This window comes from Adiantum capillus-veneris, chromosome 26 (genome assembly GCF_014529385.1).
Source record: "Adiantum capillus-veneris isolate H3 chromosome 26, ASM1452938v2, whole genome shotgun sequence".
NCBI lineage: Eukaryota > Viridiplantae > Streptophyta > Polypodiopsida > Polypodiales > Pteridaceae > Adiantum > Adiantum capillus-veneris.
The window spans coordinates 37,049,208-37,067,700 of NC_140956.1; the positions used below are offsets into that span (position 1 = coordinate 37,049,208).

The 18,493-nt window shown below is 38.7% G+C and overlaps 1 protein-coding gene and 1 long non-coding RNA gene across 3 annotated transcripts; both read left to right on the top strand.

Moving 5' to 3' along the window:
- Window positions 1-1,063: 1,063 nt before the first annotated feature.
- On the top strand, window positions 1,064-5,885 carry LOC147423273 (uncharacterized). The gene is made up of 3 exons (XR_015186616.1): window positions 1,064-1,369; window positions 2,558-2,612; window positions 3,132-5,885. It is a non-coding gene; the product is annotated as an uncharacterized LOC147423273 (long non-coding RNA).
- A 1,799-nt stretch (window positions 5,886-7,684) lies between these two features.
- Window positions 7,685-10,865, top strand: LOC147423274 (uncharacterized). Of its 2 annotated transcripts, XM_086502232.1 has the most exons (4): window positions 7,685-8,020; window positions 9,555-9,653; window positions 10,279-10,377; window positions 10,492-10,865. In XM_086502232.1, the coding sequence occupies exons 1-4, from the start codon at window positions 7,742-7,744 to the stop codon at window positions 10,600-10,602; spliced, it is 588 nt and encodes a 195-aa protein (XP_086358358.1). In that variant the 5' UTR covers window positions 7,685-7,741; the 3' UTR covers window positions 10,603-10,865. The 2 variants fall into 2 exon arrangements, with proteins under 2 accessions (XP_086358358.1, XP_086358359.1); XM_086502233.1 differs by lacking the exon at window positions 10,279-10,377.
- The last annotated feature ends 7,628 nt before the right edge of the window (window positions 10,866-18,493 follow it).

The window sequence follows — 18,493 nt, forward strand, 5'->3', positions numbered from 1 at the left end:
AGGCCATATTATCTATGTGACCATAGAGTCACATCACAGTGAATCTCATGCAAGGTTTGGTTTCAAATAAAGAAAGAAACTAACTAAACACAAACACTACTAGGGCTATAAAAGATGGGTATCAAGAACGTGAGAGGTACATATACCAAAAGCGGGTGTGTATCGAAGAGAATAGATAGAAAATGGTGGATACGTGTATTAGAATCCAAAATGGCTCGTCCTCAGCTATATTTAACATAGGCATGGGAGATGGGATCAAAGACTCTCATCACTTTTGGGCCCCGACATTAGGCGCGCGCCGTAGATCTTGTTGCATAAGTAAACTCGGGTATTTTTGTAAACTTGGGTACCCGAGTTTATTTTTTCTCGCTTCGATGCTTTTGCATATCAAAACTCCTTGGAAACTTATACAGTCCACAAGTGATGTGCGCGGGTGAGATGGATAGGCCACGTGTTCCTCAAACTCCAAGTTGTGGGTTCAATCTTGAGGGGTGGTGAGGGAAGGGGCAAAGTAAACTCGAGTGTCCGAGTTTATATATTACAAGTTTTAGAACTTTTCACTAGTTGAGAAAAAGAGCACATTTTCCATCGTTTTTCACACCTTCGAATAGAAAAATCAAAACAGGTTGTTAATTTTTTGCACAAGAAAAACGTGCCTTTTCTCATGCAAAAGTTTGACTTTTCCGCCCTTTTTTGGAACAGTCACGACATCGTGATTGTTCCTTGAGTGTCGTGATTGTTCCTTGAGTGATAAACCTGATTTTTGCATGAGTTTTATTTTTTCTCAGCCTTGAAAAAATAACAATCACGAGGTGCGGAAAGCTATTTTCTTACTCGTCGAGTGTAAATCTCATTTTTCACAGCGATCGGAAAAGTTCTAAAACTTGTCGAATTACATTGCCCAAGATCTACACTCCTCAATCATCCCGCCCGTGTGAGATATAGGCGAGGATGGCCCGCGTCGGCGGTGGTTGTATGATTCCTTAAAGTTTCGTTTGGAGGGAAAACTGTTTTGTCTCTCTCCGGCGGGCCGTGCCAGAACATTATTGCCTGCAGTTTGGAACGTCCCTGGCTGGCAGCTAGTGACCCAATCCAGTACTCAGCGATCTTATGCTATCTTCCATTCCCCTTCTCTTATCTCTCTCTCTCTCTCTCTCTCACACACACACACACACACACTGCAAACGTTTTCCTGCTCAGCAGCAGGCGATCGACGAGGTAGCTGGCAGTATAATTTCTGACCACCAACATCATAACAAACATCTCTCTCTCTCTCTCTCTCTCTCTCTCTCTCTCTTTCGGCGTCGCAAACTGCAGCAGGACTCCTGGGCGCCACAAACAACGTATGTGGAAAATTGGAAACTGGCAGGTTCGTCAATTTAACCAATTGATCATGAAATGTTCCCTGTGTGTATGTGTGTGCGGGTGCTGAGAGATGGAGGGCCGGGTGATGAAGGCACTGAGCTGTCAATGTGCATGAGCTGTTGTCAGAGCCAGCTTACGTGCATCTTATTACTGTGTTTGTGTTTGTGTTTGTGTGTGCGTGCGCGTGCAACGCCTGCTACGAATGAGCCATTGCTATGCGAATTAGCTGTCCGTAATTTTGATGACGTCCTAATTTTCGCCCTTAATTACTCTGCACCCGCGACATAATGATCTCCTGGAACCAACCGGTTCCACATCAGCCGCAGCAGTAGACGCTAATTGCTCAGAGATTGCGTAAGCGAGCAAAGGCTGAGGGAGGACCATGCGTGAGGAAACATGTTGACGCCTGATTTGCCTGGCATATCTGTCATAGAATCGAGGGACAAGTAGTCTATTAATCTATCAACCCACCGTCGCTCTTGATCAGCTATATTCTGTAGAACTTGCAAAATAGAGCATCCAGTAGCTAATAAAAGCCTCAATTGAGGCAGCTTACAATGTCGGCACTCATTCACAAGAAGATTTAGAAATATTCTCATGTAGGAAAACGGAGTCTATTTCAGTGTTTTTCATACCCATGCATTACATCATGAGCTTCTGCTCGAGAGGCACCGCATACCTAGCTAGGTACGATTGGGGGGGGCGGCGGTCCCCCGCCCTCAATCGTACCTAGCTAGGTATGCGGTGCCTCCCTCACAGAAACTCATGATGTTGAGGTAAGTCACAATGTGGGAATTATTGTGAGAATTGGTCTAAAACTTCTTGTGATTGTTGCAGTCATTCATAATAATCAATCAGTTACAAGGTCTCAATGATTATCTAATTAAAAAACACATTTGGTTTTATACTTGATATGACTGCAGTTGTGATCATCACACAACCATATGTCTTATACTACTTTGGAAATGTGCCCAGCTCTACAAACGGCCTCAAGTCTTGAACTTGTAGGAAAGGTGTTAGCTTGTAGGGAATGTTTCCAAAAACATTTCGAAACTTAGACATGGGAGCATCCCATGATTCATTTTACCATGCTCTTGCTTTTGCCAAAAGTATTCATAATGTATATATATTGCTAATCCTAATTTGATTACATTTTGTTATGCTAATTTGAATGCATTTTGTGATTGTCTAGATGCTTTAGAAGACAAAGGCACATCGGCACATCATCCACCAACAGTTTCAAAGAGGTGTACTCTTTTGGTCATCCTTGGCACATTTTTTCAAGGCATGTGATTATAAAAAGAAACTCTATCAATATCTTTGATTATTTGGTTGCCAACAAAAGCCATACACATTGCATACAAGAGAGATTCAACATCTAACTTATAATGCTAACTTATACTGAAATGTAAGAGTTTGATTAGACTCTTAGTTATAACAAAAAGGAAAAATTACCAAAATACCCCTCTGATTTGTGGAAATCTTCTCAAAATACCCCTCAAATTTCAAAAATTCCCCAAAAAAACCCGATATTTTGTCATAAATTCCCAAAATACCCCTCAAATTTTTCAAAATTCCCAAAATACCCTTGGTTCTGAGAGTAAATTTCTCCAAAAAATAAATGTTTTTGTAGGTCTCACAAGAAGCTAGAGTGATTGCCTATCGTACAAGATGCTAAAACTACAATTTGAGTTGGTTATGTAGGCTTTGGAGATGAATTGCTTCATTATTTTTAGACATAATTGCCTTTTTTGCGATGGTAACAGGTGACAAATTACATGCTGAGCACTCAAAAACGGATCTCAATTGTCAAAAACGAATGAAGATTAGAAAATCTTGAACAATCCAACCAAAATAGATACAAGGGTATTTTGGGAATTTCCTCAAATTAGAGGGGTATTTTGGTAATTTTCCCTAACAAAAAGCATCTGGAGAGAGAGAGAGAGAGAGAGAGAGAGAGAGAGAGAGAGGCATTGCTTAAGAAAATAAGAGAGAACATTTCATAATTTTTGCATCCCAAAGTATTTGTAAACCCAATTATAATAGACAGAACAAGCCATGATTGTTTTTGAATTTATACATACTTTCTTTCAAAGCTAGGAGAGAGGACGAGAGAACGAGAGAGAGAGAGAGAGAGAGAGAGAGAGAGAGAGAGAGAGAGAGAGAGAGAGAGAGAGAGATGGATAATAGAAATTATTGCATAATCTACCTAGGAATTATTTGAAACTTATTTCTTTCTGTATTCTCTTTTTCTTATTTCATCTCAAAATGGATGAAGTAGCTCTCCATATCCCAAAATGTTTGGAAGGCCAGATTCTTTTGAGAACGTCAAAACCATGCTTGATCCTTGATTCCATAACAACATTTCTTTTTGAGAGCCTAGTTGCACCCGTAGCTTTTGAATCCCTTGTTATGAAGCACTTTGGAAGTCATGTTGTGACAGTTCTTGATAGGTATGGGACCAAAATACATTCTATGTACAATAAGGTTCTCAATAAGAAGGGTGATGCCTGTAATGCAATATTGGATAGCCTAATCCCAAACAACAATTCCGTGGTCAATGATTTAGAGGGATTTGTGAAATTCAAAGATGATATATATTAGATTTTGCTAAGTCTATCCATAGAGGAAAAAATGACTCTAGATTTTGCATGCATTACAGTGACAACGGGTTTTGGACTCCATCACATGTTGATCCCTATTACACATTAGGATGGATGCGTTAGTCAAAAGAAAAAAACGTGGTTTTTTTGGAATCTAGATGAGCTTTCCAACATTTGAGATTGAAGATAATGCATGGCAAAATATCACAAGCCAATGTCGGATCCGTCAATCAACTTTGTAGCAAAAGTAGGGTCACGTGTGTTCATTCCACCAAGATGGCCATATGTCATCCACACAAACAAGAAATCATTGGGAGTCCATGGTTCATTGATGGCATACAAGAGCTTACACCATATTCCCATGCGTTAGGAATGGGCTCACTCTCTTGATGTAGTGGATCAAATGTGCCCATTCAATGATGGCAGGAACATTATAGAAGGGTTTTTCTACTTCACTGAAGTTGACTGGAGCACAAAAATAAATCTTATTAGTTCACTTGTTGATGAGTACATAATATTGCACATGAAAGATGGCAAGACGAGTGACAAAGATCAAGAACGTAAACGAGACAACCAAAAGATATTGTTCCCAAGGCCTCATGTGAAGTTTGGGAAAACACTGCAAGGTGAGCAGTGTGAGGATCCAAAGCACGATCCCTCTAAAAGAAGTAGTTGTGGCAAGAATTTGGTCTCCTTTAGCTATGGCTAGATAATTTTCTAGTTGTGTACCTTGTTATCAATGAGACCATAAAAATAGACATTTCCACGTCTCACTTCTTCCCTCCATTGATATGTAACCTCAATTTAGGAGATCGATCATGAAGCACACTATACCGATGATTCATGGTAGATCTCCTACATTGAGGTTATATATCAATGAAGGAAAGAAATGGGACATGGAAATTTCAACTTATGGTTACATTGGTAACAAGGTGCACACAGTGGAAAAATTCTCCAGCCATAGCTAAAGGAGGCCGACTTCCTCCCAGAACTACTACTTTTGGAAGGGTCATGCTTTGGATCCTCACACTGCTTACCACCTTTTGGTGTTTTCTCAAACTTCACACGAGGCCTTGGGTGCAATACCGTTTGGTTGCCTTGATGCTTACCACCTTAAGGTGTTTTTCCAAACTTCACATGAGGCCTTGGGTGCAATACCTTTTGGATGCATTGTTTACATCCTCACTTTTTGCCAATCGTCTTGCCATCTTTTATGTGAAATATTATGTACTCATCAAAAAATGAGCTAATCAGATTTATTTTTGTGCTCAAGTCAACTTCAAGGAAGTGAAACAACCTTTCTATAATGTTCTTATATCATTGAATGGATATATTTGACTCTCTACATAAAGAGAATGAGACCAATCTCAATGCATGGGATTATGGTGTAAGCTCTCGTACGTCATCAATGAACCAAAGACTCCCAATAATTTGTCGCTTGTGTGGATGCCATGTGGCCATCCTGGTGGAATGAACACAAGTGACCCCACTTCTGCTACAAAATTTATTGAAGGATCCGGCCATGGGTTTTGAGATTTATCATGCATTCTCTCCAATCCCAAATGTTGAAAGATCCTTTTTCCCCTATGACTAAACCCATCCATCCTAATGTGCAATAGAGATCAACATGTAATGTAGTAAAATACCCTTTGTCATTGTAATGCATGCAAAATCTAGAGTCATTTTTTCCTCTATGGATAGACCTGACAAGATCTAGATACATATCATCTTCAAATTTCACAAACCCTTCTAAAACCTTGACCACATGATTGTTTTTTGAGATTAGGCTATCCAGTATTGCATTACATGCATAACCCTCCTTATTGAGAACCTTATTGTACGTAGATTTCCTTTTGGTTCCATACCTATCAAGGACTGTCACAACATGACTTCCTAAGTGCTTTTTAACAAAGGGTCTCAAAAGCTTTGGGTGCAACTTATCTCTTGGGAAGAAACACTATTATGGAATCAGCAATAACCATGGTGTTTGAATGGGTCTCAAAATAATTCCTTCCAAACATTTTGGGATATGGAGAGCTACTTCATCCATTTATAACTCAAAGAATAAAAAGAGAATGCCAAAAGCAATAAGGTTCAAATAGTTCCTAAGTAAATTATACAATAATTTCTATTATCCATCTCTCTCTCTCTCTCTCTCTCTCTCTCTCTCTCTCTCTCTCTCTCTCTCTCTCCGTCTCTCCGTCAAACCCTAAATCTCGACCTTGCACATCTTCCCTAAGCGAGGGTGGCCCTATGGAGGGCGTTAATGCCCAAGCTTGGCTCCATGTCCAAGCCCAAAACATGTCTGCTTGTGACCCCGCCGTTTTCTGCTGCGACATGTTCGTTAATGACTTGCATCCGTTACGACTTGCTCATCAGTAGCATAGGCATTTTGGTCTCAAGAAAGTCTCTCTCTCTCTCTCTCTCTCCCCCTCTCAGATCGTCGAACTCAAGCCCCATCCTCTACTGCTTGTTCATTTTTTCTTAACCTGCTTACACAGAGCATGGCTAAATGCTTGAAAAAAAAAAAGTATAAGCCCTCGATCCCATGCACCACTGTGTGCCCAATAGGAATCTCGGCTTTATGTTGTCCTTTGGCACCCCTATTGCATGCAAGAGCTTTCTTACGGTGGCAGCGGCACCAAGGAAGAATCCCTTTGCCCGCCAAGAAGCACAAATCACAGCCCTTGAGGCTCATATTCATGAACTCATCGGAGAAAATGAGGGACTCAAAAAACATCTACGCAAGCTTGAAGATGCAAAGGAAGTAGAGAGCCAAGCTCTACTTGAAAAAGCACACGCAATCAAAGCCTCACTCACCAAAACTATCATGGCAGTGCAGAAAGAATCACATGAAGCAACACATAGATTGACACCAAGATACAGGGGGCCCTACAAGAATGTCTTCTACAAGAATCTCTTGGCCTCAAGGTCAAGATCGGGGGGGCTACACGCACCGTGGTATACACCCTTGAGAAAGCAACCATCAAGCTCAATAACATTCTCCAAACTGTGTACATCAAGCCCAAATTTTTTTGCATGGATCAACGATACACATAGACATGTGCCACCCGAGCATTTCATACTCACTTTCAAGGAAAAAGATGAGCGTATAAAAATGCTATGTCAATCTCGACTTATCAAGGGAAAAAAAGATTTGGATTGCTGAAGAATTGACCATGAATCAACTCAAAAGTAAAGCGAGCGAGCTCAAGAAGATGCATGAAGCACGTAAGCAAGGCAAATAGGAAGTCTACTGGGGTGGCAAAGAGATCATCCAGGAGTTTCAAAACCCCAAACTAGCTCCCCCCTCAGCCGACCCTCCTTAGGTTTTTTTCTTTGATGGACCCTCAGTCCTTAACTAATATGTATCAGCCCACACCGAGAAGGAATTGTTGTAATATGTTTTTTGATCCCATGGGTCATATATGACCTCCGTGGACAATAATTCAATCTCTCTCTCTCTCTCTCTCTCTCTCTCTCTCTCTCTCTCTTTGAAAGACAATATATATAAATTCAAAAATAATCATGGCTTGTTCTCTCTTTTATAGTTGGTATTGCAGATACTATGACATGCAAAAATTATGAAACATTCTCTCTTATTTTGTCAAACAGTGCTCTCTCTCTCTCTCTCTCTCTCTCTCTCTCTCTCTCTCTCTCTCTCTCACTCATATGTTTTTTTGTTATAACTAAGTGTCAAGCATTTTTCAAAAAGAATGAAACTCTTTTATGCTAGCGTTACAAGTTAGATAGCTAAATCTCTCTTGTATGCAATGTGTATGTCTTTCTTTGGCAACCAAATAATTAAAGATATTGATGGATGTTTTCTTTACAATCACATACCTTGGAAAAATGTGCCAAGGATGAGTAAAAGAGTACGCCTCTTTGAAATTGTTGGTGGTTTGTTTATCTCTAAGGAATGCATAAGAACAAAGTTTGACTCAATGGAAGGGGCGAGATTAGATTACATGCCTAGCAATGATGTAGGAATGGGATCCAAAAGTTTCCAAAAAATCTTGAACAAAGCACTGAATACCAACGACACTTTTGAGGTAATATATAGCTTTGTTGATAATCTTAACTTATAGTAATTCCTTTGATGATTTAGTAAAGCTTTTATATTTTTTAATGTTTTGAGCCAAACTAAGATGCACATGGGACCAAATATGTCCCAAAAGGTACATGATACTAGCTATGAAGGTGCAACAATTAAGGTAGATAAAAAATGGATTCTTAAGTAGAGAATGTAAAGTTTATTTGTTTAGTATATGGTGGCTCACCATATAGTCTCCTAAGAATATCCTTCTTTTTTTTCTTAAACACATTATTTTCAACCTTCATCGTTGTCAAATGTGGATCTTGACTCAAACTCATGTGTAAGATTCACTAACCATGTTTTGTTAGGTAGTGTTGTGTTTTCAATTTCTATTTGTGCTTATAGTTTCTTCATCTTTAAGGTCGTATTAAACATTGTTTTAGTACATTCTTCATACCAACATTGAATTTTGAGTCCATCATGCTACCCAAAACTGGCGAATATCATGGGAATGCCAATACTAATGTCCTTTTTTTAACAATATGTACGTGGACTATTAAGATTTTCATGTTTTTTAGTTTATAATTGTCACTTCTTTCAATAAGGGATGAAAATGTAAACTAAGAAATTGATTATGAATTTTTTTCATTCAATATCTCATGCCTTTAGTTGGATCAACGCTCAAGCTATAACACATTGTGCATTAATGTGTTTATCTAATTTGATATAGAGACCAAAACATCTCTAAGAAAACATCCTTTTTAGTATCTTATTTGTCATATTTGATGATTTTTTTTATTCTTTTTTAACCCAAACAATTGTTCAAAGATAGATATATACATCACAATATCCAAAATAAGAGAATAATGATTCATGAAAATATTCAAAACATAGTATATAAGTTTATCACCATCATCATGGCCCATAGAATATAATATATGTGTAGGCGTTTTAAAAAAATTTGGCTACATAGTACGACAATGTGATCTGGTTTTCTTTCTTGTTCATCGAGGTTTCCATGCCACTTGCTCAACATGTTGAACTTCATGTACCAACATCTAATGTTGAGACCATAGTACCCAAGGATGATGGATATGAGAATGATGTTGGTATTCTTAGTCCTACACATGCAAGTGAAAACTATGCTTAGTTTGTATAGTTTTTTGTCCACATTGACTAGAATCTACTTTAAAGTGAAGGACTTAATCTTAAAAAATTTAGTCCAAAAGATAGTGTATAGTCCAAGCTTAGTAAACGTAGTCTCCATATAACTTCGATGAATTAATTGAACTATACTTATGTGAAAATCCCTCTTGGTAGCTAAACCTCGTGCTAGTGTACCTTCTTTGATAATTTATACATTTGAGATTAATCCAAAAATAATTGTTCATAGGACACAACAACCAAAGAATAATGGGGTGTAAAGACAAGCTTTTAGTGTGCTTTTTTACAAATAAATATTTATTTATTTGTTATATGTTTTTGGATGTTGTGTCTACTTTTACTTCTTGAAGTTTTTACATCTAATTTTTCACTTCCATGTGTTTCAGCATGTTTTTTATAAACCCAGATCCAAGGCTCAACCCAACGCATATAATAATGTTGGATATGAGGATAATGGAGACAATGGTGACCTCCTTGGCAGAAATGTGAGTGGAAAATATGACTATTATTTCTTCTGTTCACATTTCATAGTTGTATTGAGTAAAATTATTTTTTTAAGACGGAGCGAGAGCTTAACATGCATGGCTCAAACTGATCGTGTTAGCTTACCCCAAATCTATTGATTTCCAAAAGATCTCTATTGGTGGTTTACTTCTCTCAAGTCTAATAGGTTCATAATTAGGGATGATCAAGCATAAATAGGGATGATCACCTATATTTAATGTATCCTATATCTCTCTTTTCATGGTATATTTGTTTTATGCTATATATTATGTAGCATCAATGAAGATCCATGATAGAGATCATGAAAGAATTTGTAATTTTTTATTTCTCTGCAAGAAATTAAGCAAGTCAAGCTGGACCATATCAATATATGTCTCATCTTTACTTTGATATTTGTTAATCCCTAGATTGATTTGCCGAATGAGATACAACCTACACAAGGAGTAAGCACCTATCACATAGGCAATGAGTCAACATAGATCATTTCAACTGATTAGTGGGATCAACAAGATGTATGCTCCTTGTTTATTATTTGGAAGAAGTAGTAATATGCAATATAGACCCTTACTCACCTCTATCCCAATATATGACTTCACATGTATGCAGATTTGTTATTCACTTTCTACTCCACTTGCAAAATATGATAAGAAATCAAAGGCAAAAATTGATGTGCTTGAGGTGGAGATTCAGAATGACTATCCTTTGGTAAGTGCCCTTAAGAGCATAATAATAGAAATTTGATATCTATTCTTATGATTAGTGTGTAAGCATAAATATAGGCCTTTGAGCTTACTAATGTTTCTTTCATTTTCCTTGTAGGAACTTCTGGAAAAACAACAACCAATGAAAGAGGAGAAATTTGAGAGTATAAATTCAATGATGATGAGCCATATTTCTTTCAAACTTCATCTTTATGCAATATGTAAATGACATTTTTTCTACTTATACACAACGTACAAAAAAAATAATCAATAGGCTCAAAAAACTAGGAAAAGAAGTGCACATACCAAAGAAAAGAAGGTATGTCTTGTAATGGAAATGATAAATCGTATTTACTATAGCTGACAAGTGGAAAATGCATACCTGCTCTATGGAATGTGCAAAGGATATTATTGATTATTAAAGAGCTCTTTGTGAGCTATAGTCACTTTATATCCGGGCGGACAATGTATATTCATTTTGAGCATTTAGAAATCTATAAGTAAATACGTGCAAGATGAAAATTATCACTCTTCCACGGGAAGAGATTGCACCCAGTGTATGTGTTACTCTTCTCCCTCTCCTCTCTTCTCTATTTCCATGTTGATGTAGCACTCCGCTCTCAAAGGTGCATCCGCACACACTTTGTAATGGAAATGACGTATGAATTTTAGAATAGTGAAATTAAGAGAATTACAGTGCACATTTTTGTGAGACTACTTTGAGAACATAGAGGGTGAACTTAATTAGTGGTAGCAACATAACCATAATACTTAATTAACTTGGCATGAACAATACTTTTGCAAGAGAGAGACTTTAGAGAACTTGACAACAGTTGAGGACCGGATTTATGTGGAGCCGGTGGTCCCCCCTCCAATAGGATTTTGTATTATAGATTCTACCATCAAGAGAGACTTGGTATAATACAATCTTTGTGTTCCTTGTGACCTAGGTGATGCAATGAAGATGAAACGATTCATGCATCACGAGCATAACATAGACTTGGTAAAAAGCATTAACCATCCCTAGCCTCAATCTCAAGGCCTCAAACACCTTCAAAGGTGGAGAGAGCTAGCGGGGAGTGAGGATAGGGAAGAGGAAGAAGAAACTTTTATAGGAGAAAGAATTAGTTCCTCACTTATCATCAGTCTTCTTGCTTAGCATACATAATAGCATAGTAATGAATATAGAAAAGATGGAAAGCTTAAGCATTGAAGCATGGATCTTGGTTGGATTTGCACTCTATAGTCAAGAGTGTTGGTGTAGGCCCTCAACTTCTCTACTAGCTTGGAGAAGGAGATGGAGCTCTTACACTTTGCGCTTCACACAATGAGTGTGTGTGTGTGTGTGTGTGTGTGTGTGTGTGTGGGTGTGGGAGAGTATACCCCCCGAGCTAGCCTCCTCCTTGCTTTGGTCTACCCCCTCTTCTAGCACAAGCTGGCACTTGATTGGACCTCCTCAAGCCTGGCTAGTCACATGCTTAGTGCATATCAAGAAAGAAGGGTAGCCTTGGGACAAGTGTTCCCCTTTTCCCTTTGAGAGAGAGGACTTGATAATTGCATAATCAATTAATTAAATTATCATTGGACCCCTTGGGATAACCAATAGGCTTTAGGCACACTATGAGGGCAACATGGAGAGGAGCTTGATAAGTGTTCTATTTTCTTTCTTTGTACCAAGCTTGCCTTGTGTGAGGGTGTGTATGTTCTCTCTCTAGCTCCTACAAAGAGGGCTCGTCCCCTCATGAGTAGGGATCATGTTGACTTTGTGGAACACCTTACCCTCAAGCACCTTAGTCATTAAGCACCTCAAGCTTGGGCCGGGTTCCCACCTCAAGCACCACCCTAGCTTGCCTAAGGTCAAAGGACTTTTAACACTAACCATTGGAGGTATTTAATGAAGCTAGCCCTAAGGTCTTTGAGCTCCATTAGCTAACCATGCTCTTTGACATACTATCTCTCATTTGGACCCCTTTACCATTGGCCCCATGTTGAGATAGATCTGTAAGCACATGTCTATATTCTAACCCCTGTTCCCGTTTATTCTCCCACATTAAATTATCATTTTAATATGAAAAAATCATTTGGGTTGGTGGAATATTAGATTTTATGACATTACCTGTCATAAAAACTAATATCTAATTCTCTCAAATGATCTTCTCATATTAAAATGATCATTTAATATGGGGAGGTACTAGCGGAGTAAAAGCTAGGATATTGGTAAGTCTACCAGACCGGTCTCAGCATGGATCCACAGGAGTGAAAATAGGGATCCAAAGGGGGACAGTCTGCAAAAGAGCAATGTGCATCAATGGAGCTTAAAAGACCTAATGTTCGGCTCCACTAAGACTTCCATAGGCTAAGGTTCCAAAAATTAGTTAAAAAGTCTATTGGGCAAAAGTGGGAAAATTGGATGGTTATGGAAATTCTAGAAAGTCTTCCCACATCCCTAGGAAGGAGGGGGCGAGCCCTAAAGGTAGTGGAAGAGAGAGAAACACACACATGCACGCTCCCAAGCTTCCTCTTTACACAAATGGAATAATGGACACATGGCAGGCTCCTAGCCCAGATGCCCCAATCTCCCCTCAAATCCTATTGGATGGCCATAAAGGTGGAATAATGAGAATTATGCTAGAGTAAAATTAGGCTAATCAATTAAAAATGCTTGATAAAAGAACCAATATAATTTAAGCTCCCTAGAAGACTATTGGACAGTCTACCAAGGGGTCCAATGAGCATCTAGCAACCCGATGGCTTGCTTGATTCCTATTGGCGAGAAGACTAAAAATTCTAATAAGAGATTAAATAAATTATTTTAATTACCTAAAGCTCTCACAAAAGAAAAAAGGGGGACACTTATCACAAGGCTATCAACTATGCTTCTTAATTGCTATTGGCTAAGCTCTACAAGGGCCAATGGGAATCCGGCAAGAGAAAATGGGAAGAGGGGTTGACCAAGAAGAGAGAGAGGTTGGCATTTTAGACTAACCAATTTTTCTACACACACACACTACTCATGTGTTGAGAAAGAACTCCATCTCCTTCTCCAAACATTGAGAAGTAGAGGCCTACACCAACAACTCTTGGCTATGGAACGCAAATCCAACCAAGATCCAAGCTTCAATGGCATGCTCATCTCTTCTACCATGCTAACTACTAAGCTAAGTTATGCTATTAGAATGATTATGTGAGGAGAATATTTCTTTCTCATAAGATACGTCTTCTTCCTCTCAATATTTCCTCATTTCCTGCTAGCTCTCGTGATGGTTTAGTGGTTGAGTTTGACTCCCACTTGGACAATGATTGAGTGTTTACTCTCACTTTGACAGGTTTTGTTGGCAGTTTGGACACAGTTTAGTGTTCTTGTACCCACTCTCACAAGAGGGAGGATTGTGTATGCTTGTGTGGCTGTAAACAGAAAGTCACAGGTTTCACAAGTTTTTTGCAAAATTTTGTAGGCAATTTCTCTTATGGGATGCATTTTCAGATAGTTTTCTCTCTACTTGTGTATATGGTTATGTGCTTTACGCTCAGTTGAGCAGTTTGTCCCAAATTGTGTGCTTGCAAGGTTTGTAGATTGTGGAGTTGGTTTTATGCATATGCAAGCATCAGGTTTGATGTAGTTTGATCATAGTTTCATGATTGTATAGTGGTGAACTTATTCCCACTTTGACGTTTGGACATAGGTTTAGTGTTCTTGTACCCACTCTTGCAGGAGTGCATTTATGGTATGCTAGTAGTTGTTACAGGTTTCCTTTGATTTTTCCTCATGACGCATATTCCAAGCGTGAGACTACAGCATGCAGGTTACAGCTTTTCTTTATTGAGCTACTGGTTGGTTTATGCTTAATTAGAGAAGCGGTTGAGTGAACTCCCACTTTTGGTGCGTATGCATTAACATGATGTGTGACACAACTGAGTCTACAATGACGGCTCTTGAGGGACGGAGGTCTCGATCCTCCCAACATTTGTAATGTTGGTATTGCGGCCACACAAGGCACATTAGGCACTGTTGTTTTAGATGCATGAGATAGCAAAAAAGACAAATGCATGATGCACCGATAGTTAGGACACAGACTAGAGAGATGGCTACATACGCCAGTGATGGTGATGTCACACTTACCTCTAGCCTCCACCCACGATACATGTCTGACAGCGATGGAACTTGATCTCGATGGCTGCTAGATGAGTCTGCAGCATTTCATATCACACCCTGTCATGACTGGTTTAGCACATTTTCTAGTGGGAGACATGGTTGTGTTCATCTGACTACGGTTCAGTGTATGACATAGAGGGTGCAAGAGATATATGTTTGTTACTACCCAGCAATGCATCGTATACGCTTACACATGTGCATTATGTTCGTGGATTGTGAAGAGAAGGTATTGGATGTCAGGTATTTCTTCAAGAGAAGTCTTTCAAGATGCAATTGGGTCACCTAGTCATTGTGCGAGGTGCTAGGTCATACATTGTATACCCACTGCAGGTTCCTCATGTGCGAGACGGTATAGTCTCCATTACTACCATGACATGTGAGGAGAAAGAGACGACGCATCTCCTTCGCAAGTGATCTCTAGTATGCTCAGGAGACAAAGCATTTAGATGTGCAGGACATGCCAGTGGACTCTACAATGGCAGACATGGATCAGGATTCTTCAAGTGAGACATAGTAGGCGTCGTTCAAGTGTGTGCAGACAGAGGTAGAGCGGGTCTGCTCCCTAGAGGCAAATGTTGAGATGACAGATAGGGAGGTTTTTTATATGCTCATGCTAGAGGCTAATGAGGTGATATCAGGACACACACAAGTTTAGCTTGTCTAGAAACAATCTGAGTCTAAGGGGTCTTGGAAGCCGCATTATCCTTCATAATCAATTTGTAGATGGCTTCTTGCTCAAGTCACTTCTTTCTCGAATAATGTAGCATGTCTTCTTCATAAGGGATAAGTTGACAGTGCTTCTTACCAATATAGCTGTGGACATCTTATGGCAGATGGAGGCGGTTGGTATCCACCCATTTGGATTGAGTTGATTCACCTTACTCCTAGCCTCGAACAAAAAAATTTCCATTTTCCTAAATTGAAACTTGTGACTAGCCTTGTTGGGAGATCCTTCTTTGGAATCTTCGATGCTTGGATGGACAACTGGAAAATCTTTCCCAACTAGTCTTTCCACTGGCTCATCATTTCTTTGAAGCTAACTAGATCTTCTTTCATCTCAAAACCTATGTTCTTTTCAAGGCATCTAGCACTGTTTTCTAGGCTACCCATAAGGCATTAGTACACTCATGCCAATCTCAAAGCTAGTCAAAAAATTGGACATAGGCCATTTGATCCATAGGTTCATTGTATACAGGATAGATAGGTTGATAGAACCTTAGTAGTTCAACATTGTGCATAGGCAATGCATGACTATCTCATTCTCAATAAACATCATTTTCCAAGTAATTCTAACCAAATGAAACAAGCATTTGAGGGACTGTTCCTATTTCATTACTATCATCAAATGTGACTTTGCCTCTATTAGTTGATGCATTATTCTCCAGCAAGAAATGCACTCTGCGATTCAATGTTTTCCTAGAAAATTTCAATATATGAAGTGTGGTCTTAATTTTATCTCCGACTTTCTTAATACACTTGTAAGTGGGGATATTTTTAATTGATTCCCTAGACTTTACGATTTGAGGACTCGCATTGATGGTTGATTTTGGGATCATGTACTCAAGGATCTTCTTCAGGACTTGAATGACATTGGGATGTTATGGCAGCTGACATTTGGCTTCATCATGAAATTTTTGAATCTTCTACTTGGCAACCATAATTCATCTTGCTCTCACACAAAGCATTTCAAACCTCTCCCAATCTGAGTAAGAATTTTCATCATTCAAATGGGTCTAGATTTGGAGGTCTAGCTCTTCTCTTGCTTTAGCTGCTTATTCAAACTCAAATTTTATTTAAAAACATAGAGTTGAATTGGATGTCTGAGTCTTTCTCTGTATGTCTTGTATGTTGGGTGTCTGAGGTGTTTGATTAGGTTTAGTGTTAGGAGTTAATTGTTGGTGGTCTTTAGTTTGAGTTGGAGTTTGCACTATCAAATCAGTTAATCTTCTTGGACCAGGGGGTGTAGTCATCATCATCATTGTTTGATTTTTTAAAAGGATTTGGGTTGGACCATGTGGTATCCTCATCTTTATCCTCTTTCTCATCCTACTCTCATCTTCTTTGTTTGACACATTGTCTGTTTCTTTCCTTGCATGCACATGCTTGATTAATGTCTTATTGGCCAGTGCATTGGTATACCTTGCAGTAGAGTCCTCTAGGTTAGTCTTCATGGTTTCCACCAAACTTATTAACTCATCCAAATTCCATATCGATGTACTTGTCTAGGATAGATTGTTTCAAACCAGCATTGGTCACTTTCATCTTGTCAATGTGGGCATGTTTCTAGCAGTGAGAGTTAATCATAATCAAGAGTATCCTTTTACAGATCTCTCACAAGATTCTTGTTCCGATTAGTCAAGCTAGAGTTGATTGCTTTTCAGTCTTTATACTCTTCTTTTAGCTCCTTGATGGACTTCCTCTACTATTCCCCATTTTCTTATTCTTCCTTAAGTAGATTTTGGAGCTTAAGTTCTTTGTATTCTCATTGAATTGTGTTGTTGATCTCCTATGCCAGCTATTGATTTACCTGGACCGATTCAGTAGAGTCCCTTTTTTCTTGGATCTCAATCATTAGGCAACTACATTGACAATGGTATTCCAACCCATTTGGATGGTGGTAACATATCCATTGTCAAAGAGTCTACATTCTTCTTATCACCATCAAACTTCATAACCAGGGTAGCATAGGGTAGAGCCAATTGTCCTGAGATATCAAGTTGTAGTTTACCCGGAGGTGGACTTTTTTGTAAAACTTACAACCTATCAGGGGAGACATGAAAGTAGGGTGTGCCTTGGCGAACTATGATGTGCCTAGTCCTATAGTGTTGGTGAAGACTTCAGCTACCTTTTCTAGGTTGGTGGTCTTAGTCTAGGTAGCCTTTTTGGATCTTGATAAAACTCAATAGCCATTCCCAAATTTCTATCTAACAGGGGTATTATGGTATTGTTGTATGAATCATTGCCTTTAATCATAGCCATTCTTGATCAAACTCAATAGTCGTTCCCAAAGTGAAATCTTTACTTTTCCTTTAATCATATCATGAACATCCTTTTGGTTAATTGAAAGCTTCTATTTCTTTGTGGCTATTTTTAGATGGATCTTCTTGGTCATTTTAGGATATTATCTCAAAGATTGCATGGTCTTGACCTTATGAGGTCATGTGGGTCTTTTCCAATGGTACAATAAGACTTAGGCACTTGTATGGATTAATGTTGCATGTTGTTTATAATGGGTCAAAGATCAATTTATATTATTAAGCCCCCAAAGAAACTTCCAACATTATCCATTGGTCTGATTCTAAAATTCACCACTAGAATCATTTTTGGTAAGATTTGATTTGAATCAAGGTGACCAAAACTTTCAGACTTCAGATAGTATGGAACCTATTAGAAATATGTTTCAACATCCAGACAATTTGAAGACTCAGTTTTATATTCAGCTAGTATTTGAAGTAATCAACAGTAAATGGTGATGCATTGGATGTCAATATCTTGGAAAAATAAAACGATGATCATGAGAAGGATCAAGAAATGTATGTTCGCCACATCAATAACAAATGTTCTTCTCTTGACGCACGGACAGAGTGAGGCATTCATGGCTCAAGCTAGAACCACTGTGAGGCATATTGGTGACACTAGTCTGTTATCGTCACAAGCCTCTGCACAATGTTTTCACACAACGCATTCCTCTCAAGTGATACTATCTTCAACCGTTGCACATGAGATCAATGTCATCTCTCTACTTCTCTCCTCAAGCACTTCCATGGAGTATTCCTTCTCTACTCAAGGTACACGTCATACTCTAGTCATGGGTAAGGTATAAGCATCCAAATCTATGAAGCAAGTTTTAGACGTAGAGCAAGTTGTAGAAGAAGAGAAAGTTGCCATCTCATACCAAGCTATTGAGAAAAAGATGTAGAATAGGAATCGCTCACCAATTGGGGTATGAAAATATTGATGGAAGTGG

Coding starts and splice junctions, on each gene's coding strand:
- LOC147423274 (XM_086502232.1), top strand. CDS start 7,742: ATGTGTATGTCTTTCTTTGGCAACCAAATAATTAAAGATATTGATGGA. Junction 8,021..9,554: donor ATACCAACGACACTTTTGAG/GTAATATATAGC, acceptor CATGTGTTTCAG/CATGTTTTTTATAAACCCAG. Junction 10,378..10,491: donor TTCAGAATGACTATCCTTTG/GTAAGTGCCCTT, acceptor TTTTCCTTGTAG/GAACTTCTGGAAAAACAACA.